General features: G+C 40.2%; 1 protein-coding gene across 1 annotated transcript; it reads right to left on the reverse strand.

Moving 5' to 3' along the window:
* Positions 1–409: 409 nt before the first annotated feature.
* LOC125782639 (protein FAM200B-like) lies at positions 410–6,983 on the reverse strand. The gene is made up of 3 exons (XM_049467339.1): positions 5,442–6,983; positions 1,547–1,639; positions 410–481 (listed from the first exon to the last, which is right to left on the reverse strand). Exons 1-3 carry the CDS (start codon positions 6,981–6,983, stop codon positions 410–412), a joined length of 1,707 nt encoding a protein of 568 aa, XP_049323296.1.
* Between the last annotated feature and the right edge of the window lie 11,787 nt (positions 6,984–18,770).

The following is an 18,770-nucleotide window of genomic DNA, read 5'->3' on the forward strand; positions in this document are numbered from 1 at the left end:
AACAATGTCTTCCTTTTAGAAATGAATTCAGGATTAGTTAACCATGCTACAAATTAGCCATTCATTATTGTGGCACTGTCATTATTATGCAAAAAGATTTAATACAGTAAGGGACCTAAGGTTATTGTTTTAAATAAATGTTCTATTTGTTTAAATTGTCCTTTCATCTTTTTATCTTATTATTGTGGCACTGTCTTTCAAACTGCACTTTCAGGATGTGAGAGAGAATGAGTGAGAATAAGCATCAGGTGTATCTGTCTAATTCTCAAACGGCAAAACATCTCCTATGTTAATCTAGGATTAAGTCCATGTAGAAAGCATAAATATAAATCCTTTTAAATGTCAGAAAAAATATAGCTACTAACTAATAGTTACTGTGCACATTTTAAGTATATTTTATTTTATACTTTCAGCTGGTAAACAGAGGCGTCTCCGCTTTCTGACGCCGGTCAGCAGGCAGTAGGCTTTCTATTCGCGATGTCTTCAGGATTTGCAAAAATAAAAAAATAAAAAAGATTTTTAGCGCATCATTCAAGCTTCCACAGCAGTAGAGTTTAGATTATCAGCCCGAGCCTGACCCGATTCCCGACCCGAACATATGCGCTCCTCCACTCAGCATTACGCACTTGTCTTGCACAGCTGTGTGTAGCTAAATAGCCAACAAAATGGAGCCTTCTGAAGTGAGGAGAAACATTACATAAGCTGAGCTAAATTTGGTCCAATGCGAAGGACAGTCAGAGTTATGGAGCTAATTCAAGTTAATTGTTCATAGAAACAACACGTGTGTCGGCTTCGTAGAGTGTGTTAAGCGCAGAGTGCTATAAGCTTAAAATAAAGGCTATAAAATAAGGCTATATGCTTAAAATAAATAAAAAAATCAGAAAGTATTTAATATTCTTAAGCATTGTAAATTATATGTTTATAAAGTATAATAATGATTTATTCATTATAAATCAATTAATTATAAATGATTGTTATTGTTATTTTGGTTTAATGAGTGTGCAGGGCATAGCCGTTTTTTGTGTTTTTGGTCAGGTTATATGCTAAATATTAAAATGTTTGTTTGTCATTCAGACATCATTTTTGTGGATCATATTTCGCATTGTTGGTGTTTTAATCTTTTGGAAATCTGTTCTTAATGCAATTTAGTTTTTAAATAATAGGTCTTCTTCAACATCATTCTGAACAGATTTTGCTCATTTAAACAGCCTCCCACTTTTCATGCGTTCACTGAACGTTGAACTGAACGCAACACATTTTTTAATAAAGAACTTGAACGTGAATTAGTTCACATTATGTGTCATGAACGGCAGACATCCCTGTAAATGAACGTTGGAATCTGTTTTCCATTGAAAACTGAATGATATCTGTTTTCTCTTTTAAAAAACACAACGAGAGAAAGTTTCTCCCTCCTGTATTCTCACTGGTGCCCCTTACATCATGTATCACCAGACAGAAATGGTTTTCACATTATGTGCGCAATGCATTGCGGGAAACGTAGTGTCCGGCTGAGAATAGTTAACATACTGGCTAGTTACTAACATACTGGCTTCTGCACGACGTTACCCGTGATGAATTGCAGCAGAGAGGGGTAGGCATAGCAACGCCGCATAGCAGCCACCGACGAGAGCGCGGAGGGCTGGAGGAGCGAGAGAGAGAGAGAGAGACCAATGACGAGAGTGAGAGAAAGCACTGCAATTAAAAAAAAGGCTAGGGGAATTGATGGCACGGAGACAGACACTGATTCTCCGTATGAACATTTAAAACAACTTGTACTGCTGCAAGTTTCATCACCTGGTAAGAAACCCACAATTGCAGTGTCATGAGCAAATGTCTACAATGAGCAGTTCCAAGGAACGTATAGTGATTTCTAGCTTGTAGTGTGAAAAAAAAAGTATTTATTTGAATATCTCACGAAAAAAGTAAAATGAACTGAAATTTTAACTAGTTCAGAATTAAAATTGTGAACTTTGAACGTGAACTGTTCATTTTGAGCATGTATGAACTGAACTTGAACTAGTTCACAAAAGCTGTGAACTAGCACAACACTGACAGGCTTCCAGTATCAGTGGTTTCAGGTGCTGCACATCTCGTATCTTCACAGCATAGACAGTTGCCTTCAGATGACCCCAAAGATAAAAGTCTAAGGGAGTCATATCGGGAGACCTTGGGAGCCATTCAACTGGTCCACAATGACCAATCCACTTTGCAGGGGTTTTGTTAGTTAACCTCACCATTCACAATTCTCAATAAGTTTGATGTGTCACATGACCCTCTTCCCTTTGAAAAAAACTAAAGTTGGATCTAAAATGTCCGACTTCAAAATGGCCGCCATGATCACCACCCATCTTGAAAATATATCAAATACATCAAATCACCCCAGAAGGAGCCTCTTCTGAAGTCTGTACACAAGAAAGCCCGCAAACAGTTTGCTGAAGATATGTCAACAAAGGACGTGGATTACTGGAACCATGTCCTATGGTCTGATGAGACCAAGATTAATTTGTTTGGTTCAGATGGTCTCAAGCATGTGTGGCTGCAATCAGGTGAAGAGTACAAAGATAACTGTGTCATGCCTATAGTCGAGTATGGTGGTGGGAATGCCACGGTCTGGGGCTGCATGAGTGCAGCAGGTGTTGGGGAGTTATTGTACATTTCATTGAGGGACACATGAACTCCAATATGTCAAATACTGAAGCAGAGCATGATCCCCTCCCTCTGGAAACTGCGTTGCAGGGTAGTGTTCCAGCATGATAATAACCCCAAACACACCTCTAAGACAACCACTGCTTTATTGAAGAGGCTGAGGGTAAAGGTCAAGGGTCAAGGGACTGGCCAAGCATGTCTCCAGAACTAAGCCTATAGTATGACAAAAAAGCAAAAACAAAAGAAATCTGTAGGGGGGGGGGGGGGGGGGATACTTTTTCTGGCCATTGTACAAGTTCAGGTTCAGGTAAAAGAATAAGGTAAAAATAAAGTATGGGACTTTGTTGTCCAGTGTGAGCAGATGCCCTGAAAAATCCATAATGATTTTTTAGTCGTTTCCCGCTTTTAGCTTTTAAATTAGAGAAGCTGCAGCTGTACGAGGAATGTTTGCTACAAATATGTAAAAATGTGCACCCAACAGTTTTATCTTTTTATCCACTGAAAATATGTTTAAAATGAAAGTAACACACCTGTCCTCTGTGTGTCTGTGATATGAATTTAAATTACTCTGTTTCTTCTGATATGACTCACTGATCCATCCTAGGAACTTTCCCCAATTTCATTTACAGTGTATGTTTTTTTTAAAGAGGGTGTGGTGATGCTGGGTTTACCCCCATCCTTAATCATGGCTTTGCATTCCTTATTAACTTTTTTCTTTTAATTTAAAATTAGTCATTCATAGTTGCTGAAGCTTATTATTGCTTATAGTCTTTCTAATAATCTTAATAAAATCAGTTTATAACCTGGGTTACATTTTTAGGTTGGGAATGTGGGATGTCATGTGGAAAACATGCTTATTTAACAAATTATTCATGCACTCACGAAAGCCTTCATTATCTACATCTCACTTCATTTATAAGTATATAATGAATAATTAAACCTTACAGTTAATATATTATTAATAATGATTCATATGTTCCTGTTTAATGCCTCTTTACATTCTGTGAGATTTTCCTTAATGAATTTCTTAATTAGTGTCATGTCATATACCCTTATTATAAAGTGTTATCATACTCATCAATAACATCTCTTATACCACTAAGTAGGGAGTGTTTGTGTGTATGTGCCCTTTGTTAAATTAGTTGTTTTAGATTTTTTTTGTTTGAAATTGTTCACATTATAAAGGATACGTTTATGGTTCTGTTACTGTCAATTTATTAAATGTGAAGAACAAAAACATACATTGTGCATGTACAAACGTAAAATTAAGTCCATCATGCTTTTTATAGTGCCCAAAACTTTTTAAGTTTGTCATCAGTACTTGCCTGATACTGAAAATAGTGAGTGAAAATAGTGTATTTAAAATGTTCTCATTTTATTGATTTTTAAAAATAGTTTGCCTCTTTTTTTACAAGATTTTTTTACTATGATTTTGCTAATACAGTGGTGTGAAAAGTTTCAAATCATCAAACTAATTTAAATATGAGTCAAAGACAACACAAGTAAACACAAAATGCAGTTTTTAAATGAAGATTTTTAATATTAAGTGAGGAAAAAAACTTGTGTGAAAACGTGTTTGCCCTATAAACCTAATAACTGGTCAGGCCATCCTTAGCAGCAACAATCAAGTGTTTGTGGTAACTTGCAATGAGTCTTCTACAGCGCTGTGGAGGAATTTTGGCTCTTCTTTACAAAATTGTTGTAATTCATCCACATTGGCGGGTTTTCGAGCTTGAACCAACCTTTTAAGCTCATGTCACAGCATCTCAATAGGATTCTGGTGAGAACATTGAATAGGCGACTAAGTTTTCACTTTGTTTTTCTTCAGCCATTCAGAGGTGGACTTGCTGGTGTGTTTTGGATCATTGTCCTGCTGCAGAACCCATGTTAGTTTCATTTTAAGGTCACTAACGTATGGTCGGACATTCTCCTGCAGGACTTTTGGTAGACAGTGGAATTCATGGTTTCATTTATCACAGCAAGTCGTCTAGGTCAGGGGTTCTCAACTGGTCTCAGCCCGGGACCCACATTTTCTCATGGTCATTAAGTCGCGACCCACTTTTGTATAATGCAAACCAACAAATTTATTTTTGAAAAGTGAACTTCAAAAATATGTAAACATACATATGCATTCAAATTGAATTTAAAAGTAATAAAAACGTGCGGTACCATGCAAACTGTATGTATACAAGTAACTACAATAAAATTAAACATCAAAACTGCATAAAATAAAAGGCCACAAAATTAGATATATCACTTCTCTGCATTCATCATCCTTTAGTAAAAAAATAGAAGGACCATGCCAACTGCATGTGTAAAAGTTACTGCAAAAAAATAAATATTAAAACTGCATAAAATAAATAAGGCGACAAAATTAGATATATCACTTCTCTGCATTCAGCATTCTTTAGTAAAAAAAATAGAAGGACCATGCCAACTGCATGTGTAAAAGTTACTGCAAAAAAATAAATATCAAAACTGCATAAAATAAATAAATCTACAAAACCAGATGTTTTCACCCAACCTGTCTTTTGTGAAAATCAGTGAGACAATTGGGCATGTAATTTACTTTTGATCAGAGTTTCAAAGTCTGGGGTGACAGTAGACAGAGTTACTCTCAGATCATGCTCAGTGTTCAACCTGTTTCTCTGCTTTGATTTTAGCTGGACCAAGGTGGAAAAGCCACTTTCACAAAGGTAGGTTGTGCTGAATGGTAGGATCGTTTTGATTGCAAGAGAGGCGAGAGATGAATACTCAGCCATCACATCGCTGCACCAGAATTGGGAAAGACTTACGTCGCCGAATCTCTTTTTCAGTGTCTGGTCACATGACAGCTCCACCAGCTGATGTTCTTCGTTGCTTGGTAACATGACGCTTTCCATGTTGACGCTGAAAGGGTCGCGTATCCAGGCATTACTATTATCTCCGTGCCTCTCAGGGAAGTAGTCGTCAAACCGAGCTTGAAGTTTACTGAGATGCTCCTTGATCGTTTTTTTCAGGTAATTTTTGGCCGTGGTGTCCAGCTGCTGTACTTCCTGGCGAACGTTTGGAAACATGTCCAGTCTGTCTTTGGATAAATTATTTACCCACAGTGTGATCTTTTTCTTGAACGCAACAACTTTGTCTGACTGTTCAAAAATGTTGTGTCCTTTTCCCTGCATAGACACGTTTAACGCGTTGAGGTGCTCAAAAATATCAGCAAGATATGCAACAAGTGCGAGCCAGGTGTTATTGTCAAACAGTTCAGCATATACGGAGTTGTTCTCTGAGAGGAAGGTGGCGATTTCTGTTTTTAGTTCGTAAAAGCGTGACAAGACCTTACCCCTCGACAGCCAGCGCACTTCGGAGTGATACAACACCTGCATGTGCTCAGAGCCCAAATCTTTGCATAGATTTGAAAAGCAGCGGCTGCTCTTAGCACTCCGTTTTATGTGGTTCACCACTTTGATGACATCTTGCAAAGCTTCATTAAGATCAGGAACCATATTCTTAGCCGCCAGTGCCTCTCTGTGCAAAAAGCAGTGGTTCCAAGTCGCATTAGGTGCCCTCGTCAGAATTTGTTTCACCACACCTGAGTGTTTCCCGGTCATGGAGGCAGCGCCGTCAGTTGTGATTCCAACGCAGTATTCCCAGCTTAAACCCATTGAGCTCAAGTACAAGTCCACGGAGTTGAAAATGTCCTCTGCTTTGGTAGTGGTGGGGAGTTCTCTGCTGCAGAGAAATTGCTCCTGCAAATCACCATCCCACACATGTCTCACATAAACCAGTAAAATAGCATGGTTAGCTATGTCCGTGGATTCATCCATCTGTAATGCGAAGTATGGGCTTGTCTGGACGCGAGCTGTAGTCTGCTGTTTTATGTTATCAGACATGTCTTTAATACGCCGCGCTATAGTATCGTTGGACAGGGGTATTGTTTTAAGTTTGTCTGCCGCTGCACCATCCAGCACCTCTCTTACCATGTCCATTGCAGCAGGTAAAATCAGCTCTTCGGCTATTGTGTGGGGTTTCTTTGCCTTCGCAATACGGAAAGCTACGTGGTAAGACGCCCGGAGCGCTTGCTCTTGTTTGGAGCACGATGCTGTCAGACACTTCTTTGATGCCTTTAGCTCATGAAGTCGTCTTTGAAAAAACTCCACCGGCTTGTCCTTATATGCGGTATGTTTCGTTTGTAGATGTCTCATTAGTTTGGAGGGTTTCATGCTCGCATGTGCCAGCACTTCATTGCAAATGACACACTGGGGTTTCTGACCCTGTTTGTCCTCAATGAACGAAAACCCACATTTCAGATACTCCGGGCTGTATTTGCGTTTCGGCATCTTCTCACCGAACGTCATCACAAACTAACGCGTGTCTCTCTGTCTCATTTCAAGATTTTCAAGATAAAAGACCGTTAAAAAATCAGACGAGCATAATCTTTTTTTTTTTTGCAAAGCTGACGTTCTGGGTGGGTCGCGGACAGCTTTGCAAAAAAAAAAAAGATTATGCTCGTCTGATTTTTTAATGGTCTTTTATCTTGAAAATCTTGAAATGAGACAGAGAGACACGCGTTAGTTTGTGATGACGTTCGGTGAGAAGATGCCACCAGTTGACCCACCAGTTGAGAAACGCTGGTCTAGGTCTTAAAAAAGCAAAACACTATCACCACCATATTTTACTGTAGATGTTCTTTTTTTAAAATGCGGTGTTACTTCTATGCCAGATGTAATGGGACAAACAACTTTCCTTCAACTTTTGTCTTATCATTTCATAAAGTATTTTCCCAAAAGAAAGAGCGCTTCTGCCCATTTCTGGACACCGCTCGCAGGCTGACCCGCGCCCGCCTCCTCAGCTCTGGTCCGATGCCCACCTACCGCCACGGGAGCCAGCTGTTCAGCCACCTCTACGCTCTCCACTGCTGGCTGCGGGACTGGTGCTCTGCTAGTGGAGTCGGCTACGTGGACAACTGGGAGAGTTTTCGGGAGCGTCCAGCCCTCTTCCACCGAGACGATCTTCACCCGAGCCGCCTGGGATCCGCCATCCTCTCTGGAAACATTCGGGCGGTGCTACGCCGGGACTGACTGGCCCTACCTTAGTGGTCTAATGGGCAGTTTAGTAATATACATGGTTCTAATGATCTATCTTGCCACTTTCCTGTTCATAAGGCCGTGAGTTATAATTATGTGCCTTTTTCTGATACAAGTGCAATTATACCGTTTAGGATTGAGACTGTGTCTGTCCCCCGTGTAGCTCGTAATCAAAAAGGTCAGAAAGATTGCTAGCACCTAAATCATTCATTGTTACTGATATTATTACTGATAATAACCTTACTGCACTATGTCTGAGTGAAACCTGAGTTAAACCTGGTGAATAAATCGCTTTAAATGAGTCTACCTCCCTCTAAAGTTAGCAAATTTTCACAAGCAGGCATTAGAAGCGGCATTAGGGCGGAAGCACACCCGATCTGTGCCTGTGTAAACTAGTGCTACACTGTATTTTTTAGATCTGATCTCTGGTAGTAACTCACACTGTTTAAGCTCACTGGCTTTACCTAACATCATTTTTGTATGTCTACTGAGTGGACAGGTTAGTTTGGGTGCCCTACATTCTCACACGTGGAAGCAAATATTGTTTAGCTGTACTAGGTTAGACGTGGTGCTATTTTTGTATTTTGGTTAGTTTAGTTTATTGGTTGGGTAGTTTAGTTGGCTTTTATTATTTTCTTTTCGATGTTACTGTCCGTTAGTCCATCTTTAAGACATTACAATATTTTGTTGATTTATTTCCTTTTTAAAAATATTTATTTACATCTTTTGTATTTCTGTATTTGCACTTTCACTTATGTAATTTAATTTAATCTTTTTGCCACCAAATGTTGTCCTCCCACTTCCTCCTCCATCACATGCATCACTGCAAAACAGGAGACTGAACAGGGGAGATGACTGGAGACTGAACAGGAAAGCATGGATGTGGACTGGGTAAATGACTGTATGTTAGACATGAATGGGTACTGGACTGGATTATAAATAACACAGACGGGTACGCAGGACTGGAAAAGTTCTTGGGTGCAGTTCGTGTAACCAGCCTGGGCACAGTTTTGGGGATGAGGTCAGGTGGCCGTGGAGGAAGTCTCGGAGCACGGCTCAGACCCTTTGGGAAAAGCTAGCTCTGCAGCCACTGGAAAAGCTAGCTCTGGAGTCACGGGGAAAGCTAGCTCTGGAACTGGGAAAGCTAGCTCTGGAGTCGTGGGGAAAGCTTGCTCTGGAACTGTGGAAGCTAGCTCTGGAGTCACAGGGAAAGCTTGCTCTGGAACTGGGGAAGCTAGCTCTGGAGTCACGGGGAAAGCTAGCTCTGGAACTGGGGAAGCTAGCTCTGGAGTCACGGGGAAAGCTTGCTCTGGAACTGGGGAAGCTAGCTCTGGAGTCACAGGGAAAGCTAGCTCTGGAACTGGGGAAGCTAGCTCTGGAGTCACAGGGAAAGCTAGCTCTGGAACTGGGGAAGCTAGCTCTGGAGTCGCGGGGAACGCTTGCTCTGGAACTGGGGAAGCTAGCTCTGGAGTCACAGGGAAAGCTAGCTCTGGAACTGGGGAAGCTAGCTCTGGAGTCGCGGGGAACGCTTGCTCTGGAACTGGGGAAGCTAGCTCTGGAGTCGCGGGGAAAGCTAGCTCTGGAACTGGGGAAGCTAGCTCTGGAGTCACAGGGAAAGCTAGCTCTGGAACTGGGGAAGCTAGCTCTGGAGTCACGGGGAAAGCTAGCTCTGCAGCCACTGGAAAAGCTAGCTCTGGAGTCACGGGGAAAGCTAGCTCTGCAGCCAATGGAAAAGCTAGCTCTGGAGTCGCAGGGAAAGCTAGCTCTGGAACTGGGGAAGCTAGCTCTGGAGTTGTGGGGAAAGCTAGCTTTGGAACTGGGGAAGCTAGCTCTGGAGTCGTGGGGAAAGCTTGCTCTGGAACTGGGCAAGCTAGCTCTGGAGTCACAGGGAAAGCTAGCTCTGGAACTGGGGAAGCTAGCTCTGGAGTCACGGGGAAAGCTAGCTCTGGAACTGGGGAAGCTAGCTCTGGAGTCACGGGGAAAGCTAGCTCTGGAACTGGGGAAGCTAGCTCTGGAGTCGTGGGGAAAGCTTGCTCTGGAACTGGGGAAGCTAGCTCTGGAGTCACAGGGAAAGCTTGCTCTGGAACTGGGGAAGCTAGCTCTGGAGTCACAGGGAAAGCTAGCTCTGGAACTGGGGAAGCTAGCTCTGGAGTCACGGGGAAAGCTAGCTCTGGAACTGGGGAAGCTAGCTCTGGAGTCACAGGGAAAGCTAGCTCTGGAACTGGGGAAGCTAGCTCTGGAGTCGTGGGGAAAGCTTGCTCTGGAACTGGGGAAGCTAGCTCTGGAGTCACAGGGAAAGCTAGCTCTGGAACTGGGGAAGCTTGCTCTGCAGCCATCGGGGCAGAGCGTGCCTTGGGAGCCAGCGCTGCTGCAGCTCTCTCTGGGGCAGAGACGGCTTCTCTGAGGAACCAGGGTGAACAAAGAAAAGCTGGAGGCAGGACAGGCCCTGGAGTCAGCGGCCGGCAGGCTGGTGTAGGAGGGTAGTCCTCTTCCTCCGAGGAGCTATTGGGTGCACATCCCAGGTAGTCCCACGGGTCGTGCTTCATCTGCCTCTGGTCCTCGTAGGCACCGCCTAATCCAGGATGAGGACGAGGCTTGCCGCACCAACCCGTAGCGAGGGGAGGGGAGGGGGTACGGCAGATGGCCATCCTGGACCCAGCCCAAGGATTACCTGCTACGTCCATATTTCTGGTCGGTCTTTCTGTCAGGGATGAGCTAGGCAGGGAGACGTAGAGGCGGATGTAAGTGCAGGTAATGTGCTTTTATTAAATAAATAAACAAAGAAATGAAGAATAAACCAAAACATACAAGAGATAATGCCAACATAAACAAACAGGGAGGCTAACAAACTAAACAAACAAGGAACTAAAACAAAACAGAATCAACCAAACAGAACAAGGAAAATAAACAAGAAGGGAATAAATAAAGAAATGAACTATGACTGAGACTGTGAAACAGGAACAAAAACGCGGGACCGAAAACACAACAGGGGTTAGACAAACACAGACTAAAACACTAGGACTATATATAGACACCGACATAGACAGGAAACACCTGGGCTAACAGGCAATGAGGGGGCGGAGTTACAAATGAGACACGTGAATGGAAACATACTGGGGAAGAACACAGAGGAACACGGGTCACGTGGAGAACACACAAGCACAAGGAACAGGTAACCCTCAAAAAACAGGGCAAGGTTGTGACACATGCATTTTTGTTACTCCTCCTCCCCTCTATACAAAAGGGGATGAGCATAACAATGAATATGGGTTGCTACAAACCAACCGGTTATATTGTAAGGTATGTTTCTGTATAGTGTTTCAAATTTGTGCTCAATGTAGCCCATTTTTTACTTTGAGCACCTGTCCCTCCAAAAGGTCTCTGCACAGCACTGCCAATTTTAAATAAACAGCCCTGGAAAAAAGTAAGAGACTGCTTTAATTTCTGAATCAGTTTCTCTGATTTTTGCTGTTCATAGGTATATTTTTGAGTGAAATGAACTTCGATGTTTTATTCTATAAACTACTTACAAAATTTCTTACAAATAAAAATATTGCCATTGAGAGCATTTATTTGCAGAAAATGAGAAATGGCTGAAATAACAAAAAAGATGCAGAGCTTTCAGACCTCAAATAATCAAGAAAACAAGTTCATATTCATAAAGCTTTAAGAGTTCAGAAATCAATATTTGGTGGAATAACCCTGGTTTTTATGCATGTTCCCTCCACCAGTCTTACACACTGTTTTTGGATAACTTTATGCCACTCCTGGTGCAAAAATTTAAGCAGTTCAGCTTGGTTTGATGGCTTGTGATCATCCATCTTCCTCTTGATTATATTTTTAACTGGTGTTGAGTTGTTTTGTTGTCTCAGTGCTCAGTCTTTGCCATGTCGGGCACTGATAGCGCTCCTCTCTCCTTCACACTCAGTTCTTCCTGCACTCTTTACTCACCGAACTACAATTCCCAGAACGCACTACAATGACTCATCCGATCACTCGTGACTCTCCACATGGCCCTACCAGGAAGTAATCAATGTAATTAGCCTCACCCTCTGTATTTATACCCCCTTAGTTCACTCTCCCGGCTAATTATTGTTTGGTTTATCCTGCATTACAACGTGTTTTCATTGCTCTGTTTTAATTATCTGTTTTTGACCTATATTTCCGTGTTCCTCAACTCTGCCTTTTGCCTGCCCTTCATTGCTGTGTTTGCCTGTGTTTTTGACCCTGAACTGTTACACTGTTTATGGTATGTCATTCCCTGTTGGATCCTGTTTATTGGCATTGATCCTATTTTTGTCGCCCCTTTGCTTAATAAAGCTGTTTTTATGCATCATGAGTTTGCTGTTGGCTGGGCTTTAGGTTTGGTTGGCAATTTAAAAGAACCCCTTTGAGTTTATCTCTCAGATTGTCTCTGCTCTTTAATTTTTCTTTGTTAAACTTTATTGTGCAAAACAGAAGCCTTATTGTCATGTGTGACAGAACGAGTCTGCCAGGCTTAGTTTTTCTGTTTTCTAACTCCCCAAAACATAAAATACCGTTCTGCCCCTGTTTAGTACTCACTATTTTAGTTATATACTAGCTTGGCCATTTACAAAATGTTTAAATAATTCTTATTCTTACTGTAGGATTTTGCTAAGCAGAGACAGATACTTTAGACATAATCTTCCATACTTACATGGGGTAGCAGTTTGGGTTTCTGGCAGACAAAGGAATTGCAAAATGGTTTATCCTGGTCTTTTATAGGCCCAGGACAAGTTGAAGCATGCCCAGTGTGGGCCAAGTGGCTTGACCTATCTAGAGGGGGAAAGAGTTTTCAGCTATTTTTGTTTTTATAATTTTTTTTTGTTATGATATGATTTTGTAAAACTCTGTTTAGAAAGATGTATTAAAGCTGTACCCATCTTTTTAAAATCTGAATGTGGCAGATATATTTTTTTTATATTTAAATATTTGGCTCCCCCTCCTCCACTCTAAAATGGTATGTCCTTCCTAAATTAACCACTAGGGGAAACCTATATAAGGAGTCAGTCTTCCATGGCTGAGAGAGTGGAAATAAGTAGAAAAACAGTGATATTGTGGATCACTGCTTCTGTAAAGATTAAGAGAGTGTTTTGGAAAAAAAAAAAAAACAATTTGTGGTGTTGTTGAACCTCTCTAAATTATATATATATATATATATATATATATATATATATATATATATATATATATATATATATATATATATATATATATACTTTATTTTATTTGTTTTTTTTTGTAAATATTTTTTTCTCTTCATTTTTTCATCAAATGGACTCATTTTTTTCATCAAAAGCACCAATAAACACACATTTGCACTGAAGGTGCTATGTTGTTTGGTAAATTTTTATGTGTAGAAGTGGACATTTTAGCAGTCCCATTTAAAAGAGGCCCACAACCCTGGCGGACTCTACTACCCACACTGCAAAGTGTGACAGATGGTGGCAGTGGTGGGATTCCACCAAAGAAATTTGGTGGAATACTGGCTCCTACACATAAGGTTATGGTAAGACGCAAAAAGGTGCTGTTGCCTAAACGGACTGGGCTACGGTCGCAGACAACCAGATTTCCAAAAACAGAGTCCAGAACTGATGAGGACAAGGAACGCTGGGATACAATGGAATCAGAAGAGGATTTTTCAGATCAAGGTGGGCAGCCTGAAGAGCAAGCTGGGTTTTCTGGCTCACCAGAGGATCCATCTGGGATGTCCACACTGACAACACTTCTGAGTAAGTTTCTCACCTCACAGCAAGAAAGAGAGGAGAGACTGTTTAAAGAACTTCAGGATTTGAGGACCAGTGTAACAAGAACTGTACCTGTTGAACAGAGCACTGGAGAAGACACTTCTGCTGTAGCTGGAACACCAAGGTTCCTGACATCTACACTTTCTTCAGATAATCAAAGCCCAAGAGTACCCCTTCCCACACCAAGAGCCAGACCTTCTCAAGTTTCTCAAGATCCGGTTTCACAGCCTGTACAGGGCTTCCTGCCAACCCAGTCAGCACCTACTCCAAGGAAAAGAAACATCAGAGACCTGTTTCGGCATGAGCCACAAATGCCAGTATTTCAAGATGGTGAGGACATTGAGAACTATCTACTTCGATTTGAACGCCTGGCAAAAACTTGGTTGTGGCCAGTTGAAGAGTGGGCCTACAGATTGGTACCTTTGCTAACAGGTAAAGCACTGGAAGCTTATACAGGAATGGATGAGGAATTATCCAACTGGAAGAATTAATGTGAACTATGGCTAATATAACAGGTACTAAATTATGAATATAAGAATGTGATGGGCACAAACTATAGAGCTATGGCTAATACAGAAACAGATACTGAGTATGCTAATGTTAATCAGTGCAGGGTTGCAGAGCCGGAGAACAACACAGCGGGCAGTGGATAGCCAGGCTGGGAACATCAGGAACAGGGCATCTCCATACATGTAAAAGAGATAGATAGAGAAAACAGAAAGGAAAGGAAGAGAAACAAAAAGCAGAAGTTAGAAGGGTTGTGAAATAATTCTGATGAGTAGAAGGACAGGGCTGATTCCTGAAAGCTGGAACCACAGACGGACACATCCAGGCCGACCGGCCGGCCAGTCGGGCATCTCAGCACATGTGAGAAAGATAGAGAGAGAGAACAGAAAGGGGAGGGAAGAAAAAGGGGTTAGAATGGTTTTATAAAACTCTGCTGGAGTGGGATGGGCACTGGTAGCAGCAGCTTAGGACATGGGGAGAGAAAGAGAAAGCAGATGATTAGGACAGGGTTTATATATGCTGGATAAGCTGTAAGAGGAAGAAAATTGTAATGAGACATTACTCAAAAGCTTGAGCAAATAGAAATGTTTTGAGTCTAGATTTAAAGATTGGGAGTGTGTCTGAGTCCCGTATATTAATAGGGAGTTTATTCCAAAGTTGGGGAGCTTTATAAAATAAAGCTCTTCCTCCTGCATAGTTTTTTTTAATACGCGGGGCTAATAACAGGCCAGCTTCTTGGGAGCGGAGTGAACGTGGCAGATTGTAAGGAGGAAGGAGTTCCTGTAGATAATGCGGGGCCAGACCATTGGGGGATTTATACGTCAGGAGAAGTATTTTATAATCTATATGAAATTTAACAGGTAGCCAGTGTAGGGATGAAAGAATAGGTGTAATATGATCGAACTTTCTAGCTCTGGTAAGCACTCTTGCGGCTGCATTCTGAACTAGCTGGAGTTTATGAAGTAATTTATGTGGACTTCCAGCCAACAACGCATTGCAGTAGTCCAGCCTGGAGGTTATGAATGCATGCACCAGCTTCTCAGCATCTTCCAGAGAGAGTATACTGCGGATTTTAGCTATATTTCTTAAGTGGAAGAATGCAGTTTTGACTATGCTACATATGTGTGCATCAAACGAGAGAACTGGGTCAAAGATGACCCCAAGGTTTCTCACAGTTTTACCAGGTATAATTAAGTGACCGTCTATGTATACAGTATTAACATTAATTTTTTAATAAATATTAGGTCCTAATAGAAGGACCTCAGTCTTATCAGAATTAAGTAAGAGAAAGTTGCGTGTCATCAGCATAGCAGTGAAAGTTAATACCATGCCTACGGATGATTTTACCCAGCAGTAACATGTAAAGAGTAAAGAGTAATGGACCCAGTATTGATCCTTGAGGGACACCATATTATACTCTAGACTGATAAGAGCATTCATTATATAAATAAACACACTGGAATCGATCTCTCAGATAAGATCTGAACCAGGTGAGGGCGGATCCTTTAATTCCTATAAGATTTTCTAAACTATCAAGTAGAATAGCGTGATCTATGGTGTCGAAGGCAGCACTAAGATCTAGCAGTACAAGGATGGCAGTCCTGCCCCTATCAAGAGCTGAAAGTAAATCATTAGTTACTCTAAGTAAAGCTGTTTCAGTGCTATGGTTTTGTCTAGATCCAGATTGAAAAACCTCATGAATACTATTGCTTTTTAGATACAAGCGCAGCTGCTTAAACACAATTTTTTCTAGGATTTTGGCTACAAAGGGAAGATTAGAAATTGGTCTATAATTAGCAAGCTCGCGGGGGTCCAGATTTGGCTTTTTGATAATGGGCTTAATGACCGCCAATTTAAGAGAATTGGGTACGTAGCCCATGTTAAGGGATGAATTTACTATTTCTAGTAATGGTTTACCCACCTTTCGCAGTGCCTGTTTAAATAATTGTGTGGGTACTGGATCTAATATACATGATGTTGATTTTGATGAGTTAATTACACTAGGTAAATCTTTTTCTGTAACCGGGCTGAAATACTCTAGGTGTGCCTCAGAGCTGGAGCAGCATTCATTAATATCTATAGGTACATTTTGGGAGTGATACTGAATTTTTTGTCTAATGCTATTAATTTTATCATCAAAGAACTTCATGAAATCATTACTATAAATATCGGCAGGGATAGCGGAGCTAGTTTGTTTTTGACTGCCGGTGAGTTTAGCCACAGTAGTGAACAGGAATCTAGGGTTGTCTCTGTTTTTCTCAATAAGCGATGAAATATCTGGGATTTTGTTTTAATTAGGGCTTTTTTGTAGTCTGTGAGACTATGCTGCCATGCGAGCCGGAAAAACATTCCAGTTTTGTGTGTCGCCAATTACGTTCAAAGTTACGAGTGGTTTGTTTTAATGTGCATGTGTGGTCGTTATACCACGGTGCTAGCTTTTTATCGCTAATTTGTTTTGTTTTTGTCAGCGCTACGCGGTCCAGGTTAGAGCGGAGCACAGTTTGTAGATTATGTGCTCGAGATCATGTTCATGGGACGGAAGGGAGATAGTTAAGTCGGGGAGGTTCATTATAAATTCATTAGCAATTGAGGTTGTTATTTTACGCTTGCTGATATAGCGGGGCGGGAGGAGGATATTTTGATTAAAACCTATTTTAAACATAATTAAATAGTGATCGGATATTGAGTCATGTTGAGAAAGAGTAACTGTATTCTCAGCCTCGATACCCAGTGTCAAAACTAAGTCTAATGTATGACTACATCGGTAAGTGGCCAATTACATTTTGTTTAAAGCCTAGAGCATCTAAAACTGATTTAAACACAATTTTTAGTGGATCCTGATCCTTTTCAAAGTGGATATTAAAGTCTGCAACAATTACGACCTTATCAAAAAGAAATGACGTACAATAAATATATTTGCTGATCAAGCAATATTTACCTTGTTTTTTCTTCAACAGTTGTGAGTGGAAAATTAAGTGGCTTCCATGTCCAACATGTGCTCTGATGTTAGTTAACATTTCCATGGAAACAACCTAAACAATCTTTCACCAGAACTTTTTTAAAGAGAAAGTAGGCATTGTGGTGGAAATTACACCAATGCTGTGAGACAGGTATATTTTGTATAAAAATAATATTGACAGAGGACCCAAATCAAATATTTTTATATATTTTATTTATTTCAGTATTCCTTACTACAGCTGCATCAACAATTCTCATATAAATGATATTTTTAACCTTTTTTTCATTGTGGAAGTTTGAAACTCTGAGGGTGAGACAAGGAGAAAATAGTGATTTTGCAACTTCCAGGTGGATGAAAAGTATTGAAAAATCATATTTAAATGATGGTAGATTTTTTATAAGAGTTTTTTTTTATCACCTTTTCCCTACAGAAAGAGGTATTTGTCCAAAATTGCAATTATTTTTTAAAAATTTGACCCGGAACTCTAAAAGTGCACAAATTCTAAGAATCACCCTTATACCGTGTGAATATTCATGAAGATGGTTTGCGCATTTTCTTGCAATTCCGTGCTTTACCACATGATGTCACTATTTCCCGCTCTTTACGCAATCTTCTGAAGGGATTCGGACACCTCAAACTTTGCTTAAATAGTATTTCTATTTCTATTTCTATAGTAAAAAGTATTTCTTTATACATTTTTAGAGAGTATTTCATACAATTGTTTTTTTCCAATTACATTTTACCAGCAATGAGTAGTATACTGTTAATTTGTTAATTATTCTAGCCAAATTCTACATAAAATAAAATAAAAACAAATACCATTACCGGTTTTTAAGCGAACAGATCTGAATTTATATTTCAAAACATAATCACATCTGAAAATTTATAATAAGAAATTGATTAAAACTATTGGCCTATGCAAAAAATACAATATCATGTCTCATTAAGCAATCCTCATGTAAGAACACATTGTTTTGTTCCTTCATTTTTCTTTTATTTTTGTTTTTGTTTATTGCAAAGTACTGTGTACTGCATGCACTGCCCACCTCTACATGTTTCTACATGTGGAGGGATGTATATGGTTATTTTGTAATGTGAATAATGTTTGCAGAAAAACTATTGTAAATGCTTAATAAAAAAATTCTAATTGTATTTCCTTCAGAGCCTGAAGAAAAATTTAATCCCTGATTTGTCACTGTATAATTCATCCTCTATTTGTGAGGTTTCTTCTTCAGTTGCCATGTTTTTATTATAAATTAAGCATGTCGACGAATTCATGCTTTTCTTAGACTGAATGAACATGTATTTTTAACAGATTTCACTGTTGTTTAGGTATGAACAGCACAGTTTATGTATGAGCATCCATTGCTGCTGCAGGTCTCATTTTTTATTTCTCTGTGATTAAACAACAAAAAAGCAAGTTAAATTCAGGTAGATTATTAAAAGCTTTTTTAATTTGAGAATTGATGCTCAGCCCTTGATACAACTAATTTGGAGTCCAGACCCGGAGTAGAGTCTGCCAGCTATATAAAATCTAGCATTTTGGTTATTTTATATATTTGTTTTCCTGTGTCTTTATTTTAAAATTATGTAATCAAATTACTTTCCATTACCTTTGGATAACTTGTTGTGTTACAGCCAAAATTTGAAAACTCATCCTTTAGGTTACACTACCACCTCACTGATGAAGAGAGGGAATACGCAGCTTTTATCTTTAGTGAAGTAAATGCATCATCCAAGCAAAGACCTGCACCACACAGTTTTTTACTAGTGTAGGTACACTAGTGCAACAGAATGTAGAGGTAAGATTCACTGTGCTATCGT

This window comes from Astyanax mexicanus, chromosome 1 (assembly GCF_023375975.1).
Source record: "Astyanax mexicanus isolate ESR-SI-001 chromosome 1, AstMex3_surface, whole genome shotgun sequence".
In the NCBI taxonomy this organism is placed as follows: Eukaryota; Metazoa; Chordata; class Actinopteri; order Characiformes; family Acestrorhamphidae; genus Astyanax; species Astyanax mexicanus.

Bases quoted from the DNA above. Each gene is read 5' to 3' on its own strand.
- LOC125782639 (XM_049467339.1), bottom strand. From the start codon at position 6,983: ATGACGTTCGGTGAGAAGATGCCGAAACGCAAATACAGCCCGGAGTAT. The intron at 1,640-5,441 runs GTAAGTCTTTCC...TCGCTCCTCCAG, and splicing joins TGAAAAAGAGATTCGGCGAC to CCCTCCGCGCTCTCGTCGGT. The intron at 482-1,546 runs GTATGTTAGTAA...CAAATCCTGAAG, and splicing joins GTAACGTCGTGCAGAAGCCA to ACATCGCGAATAGAAAGCCT.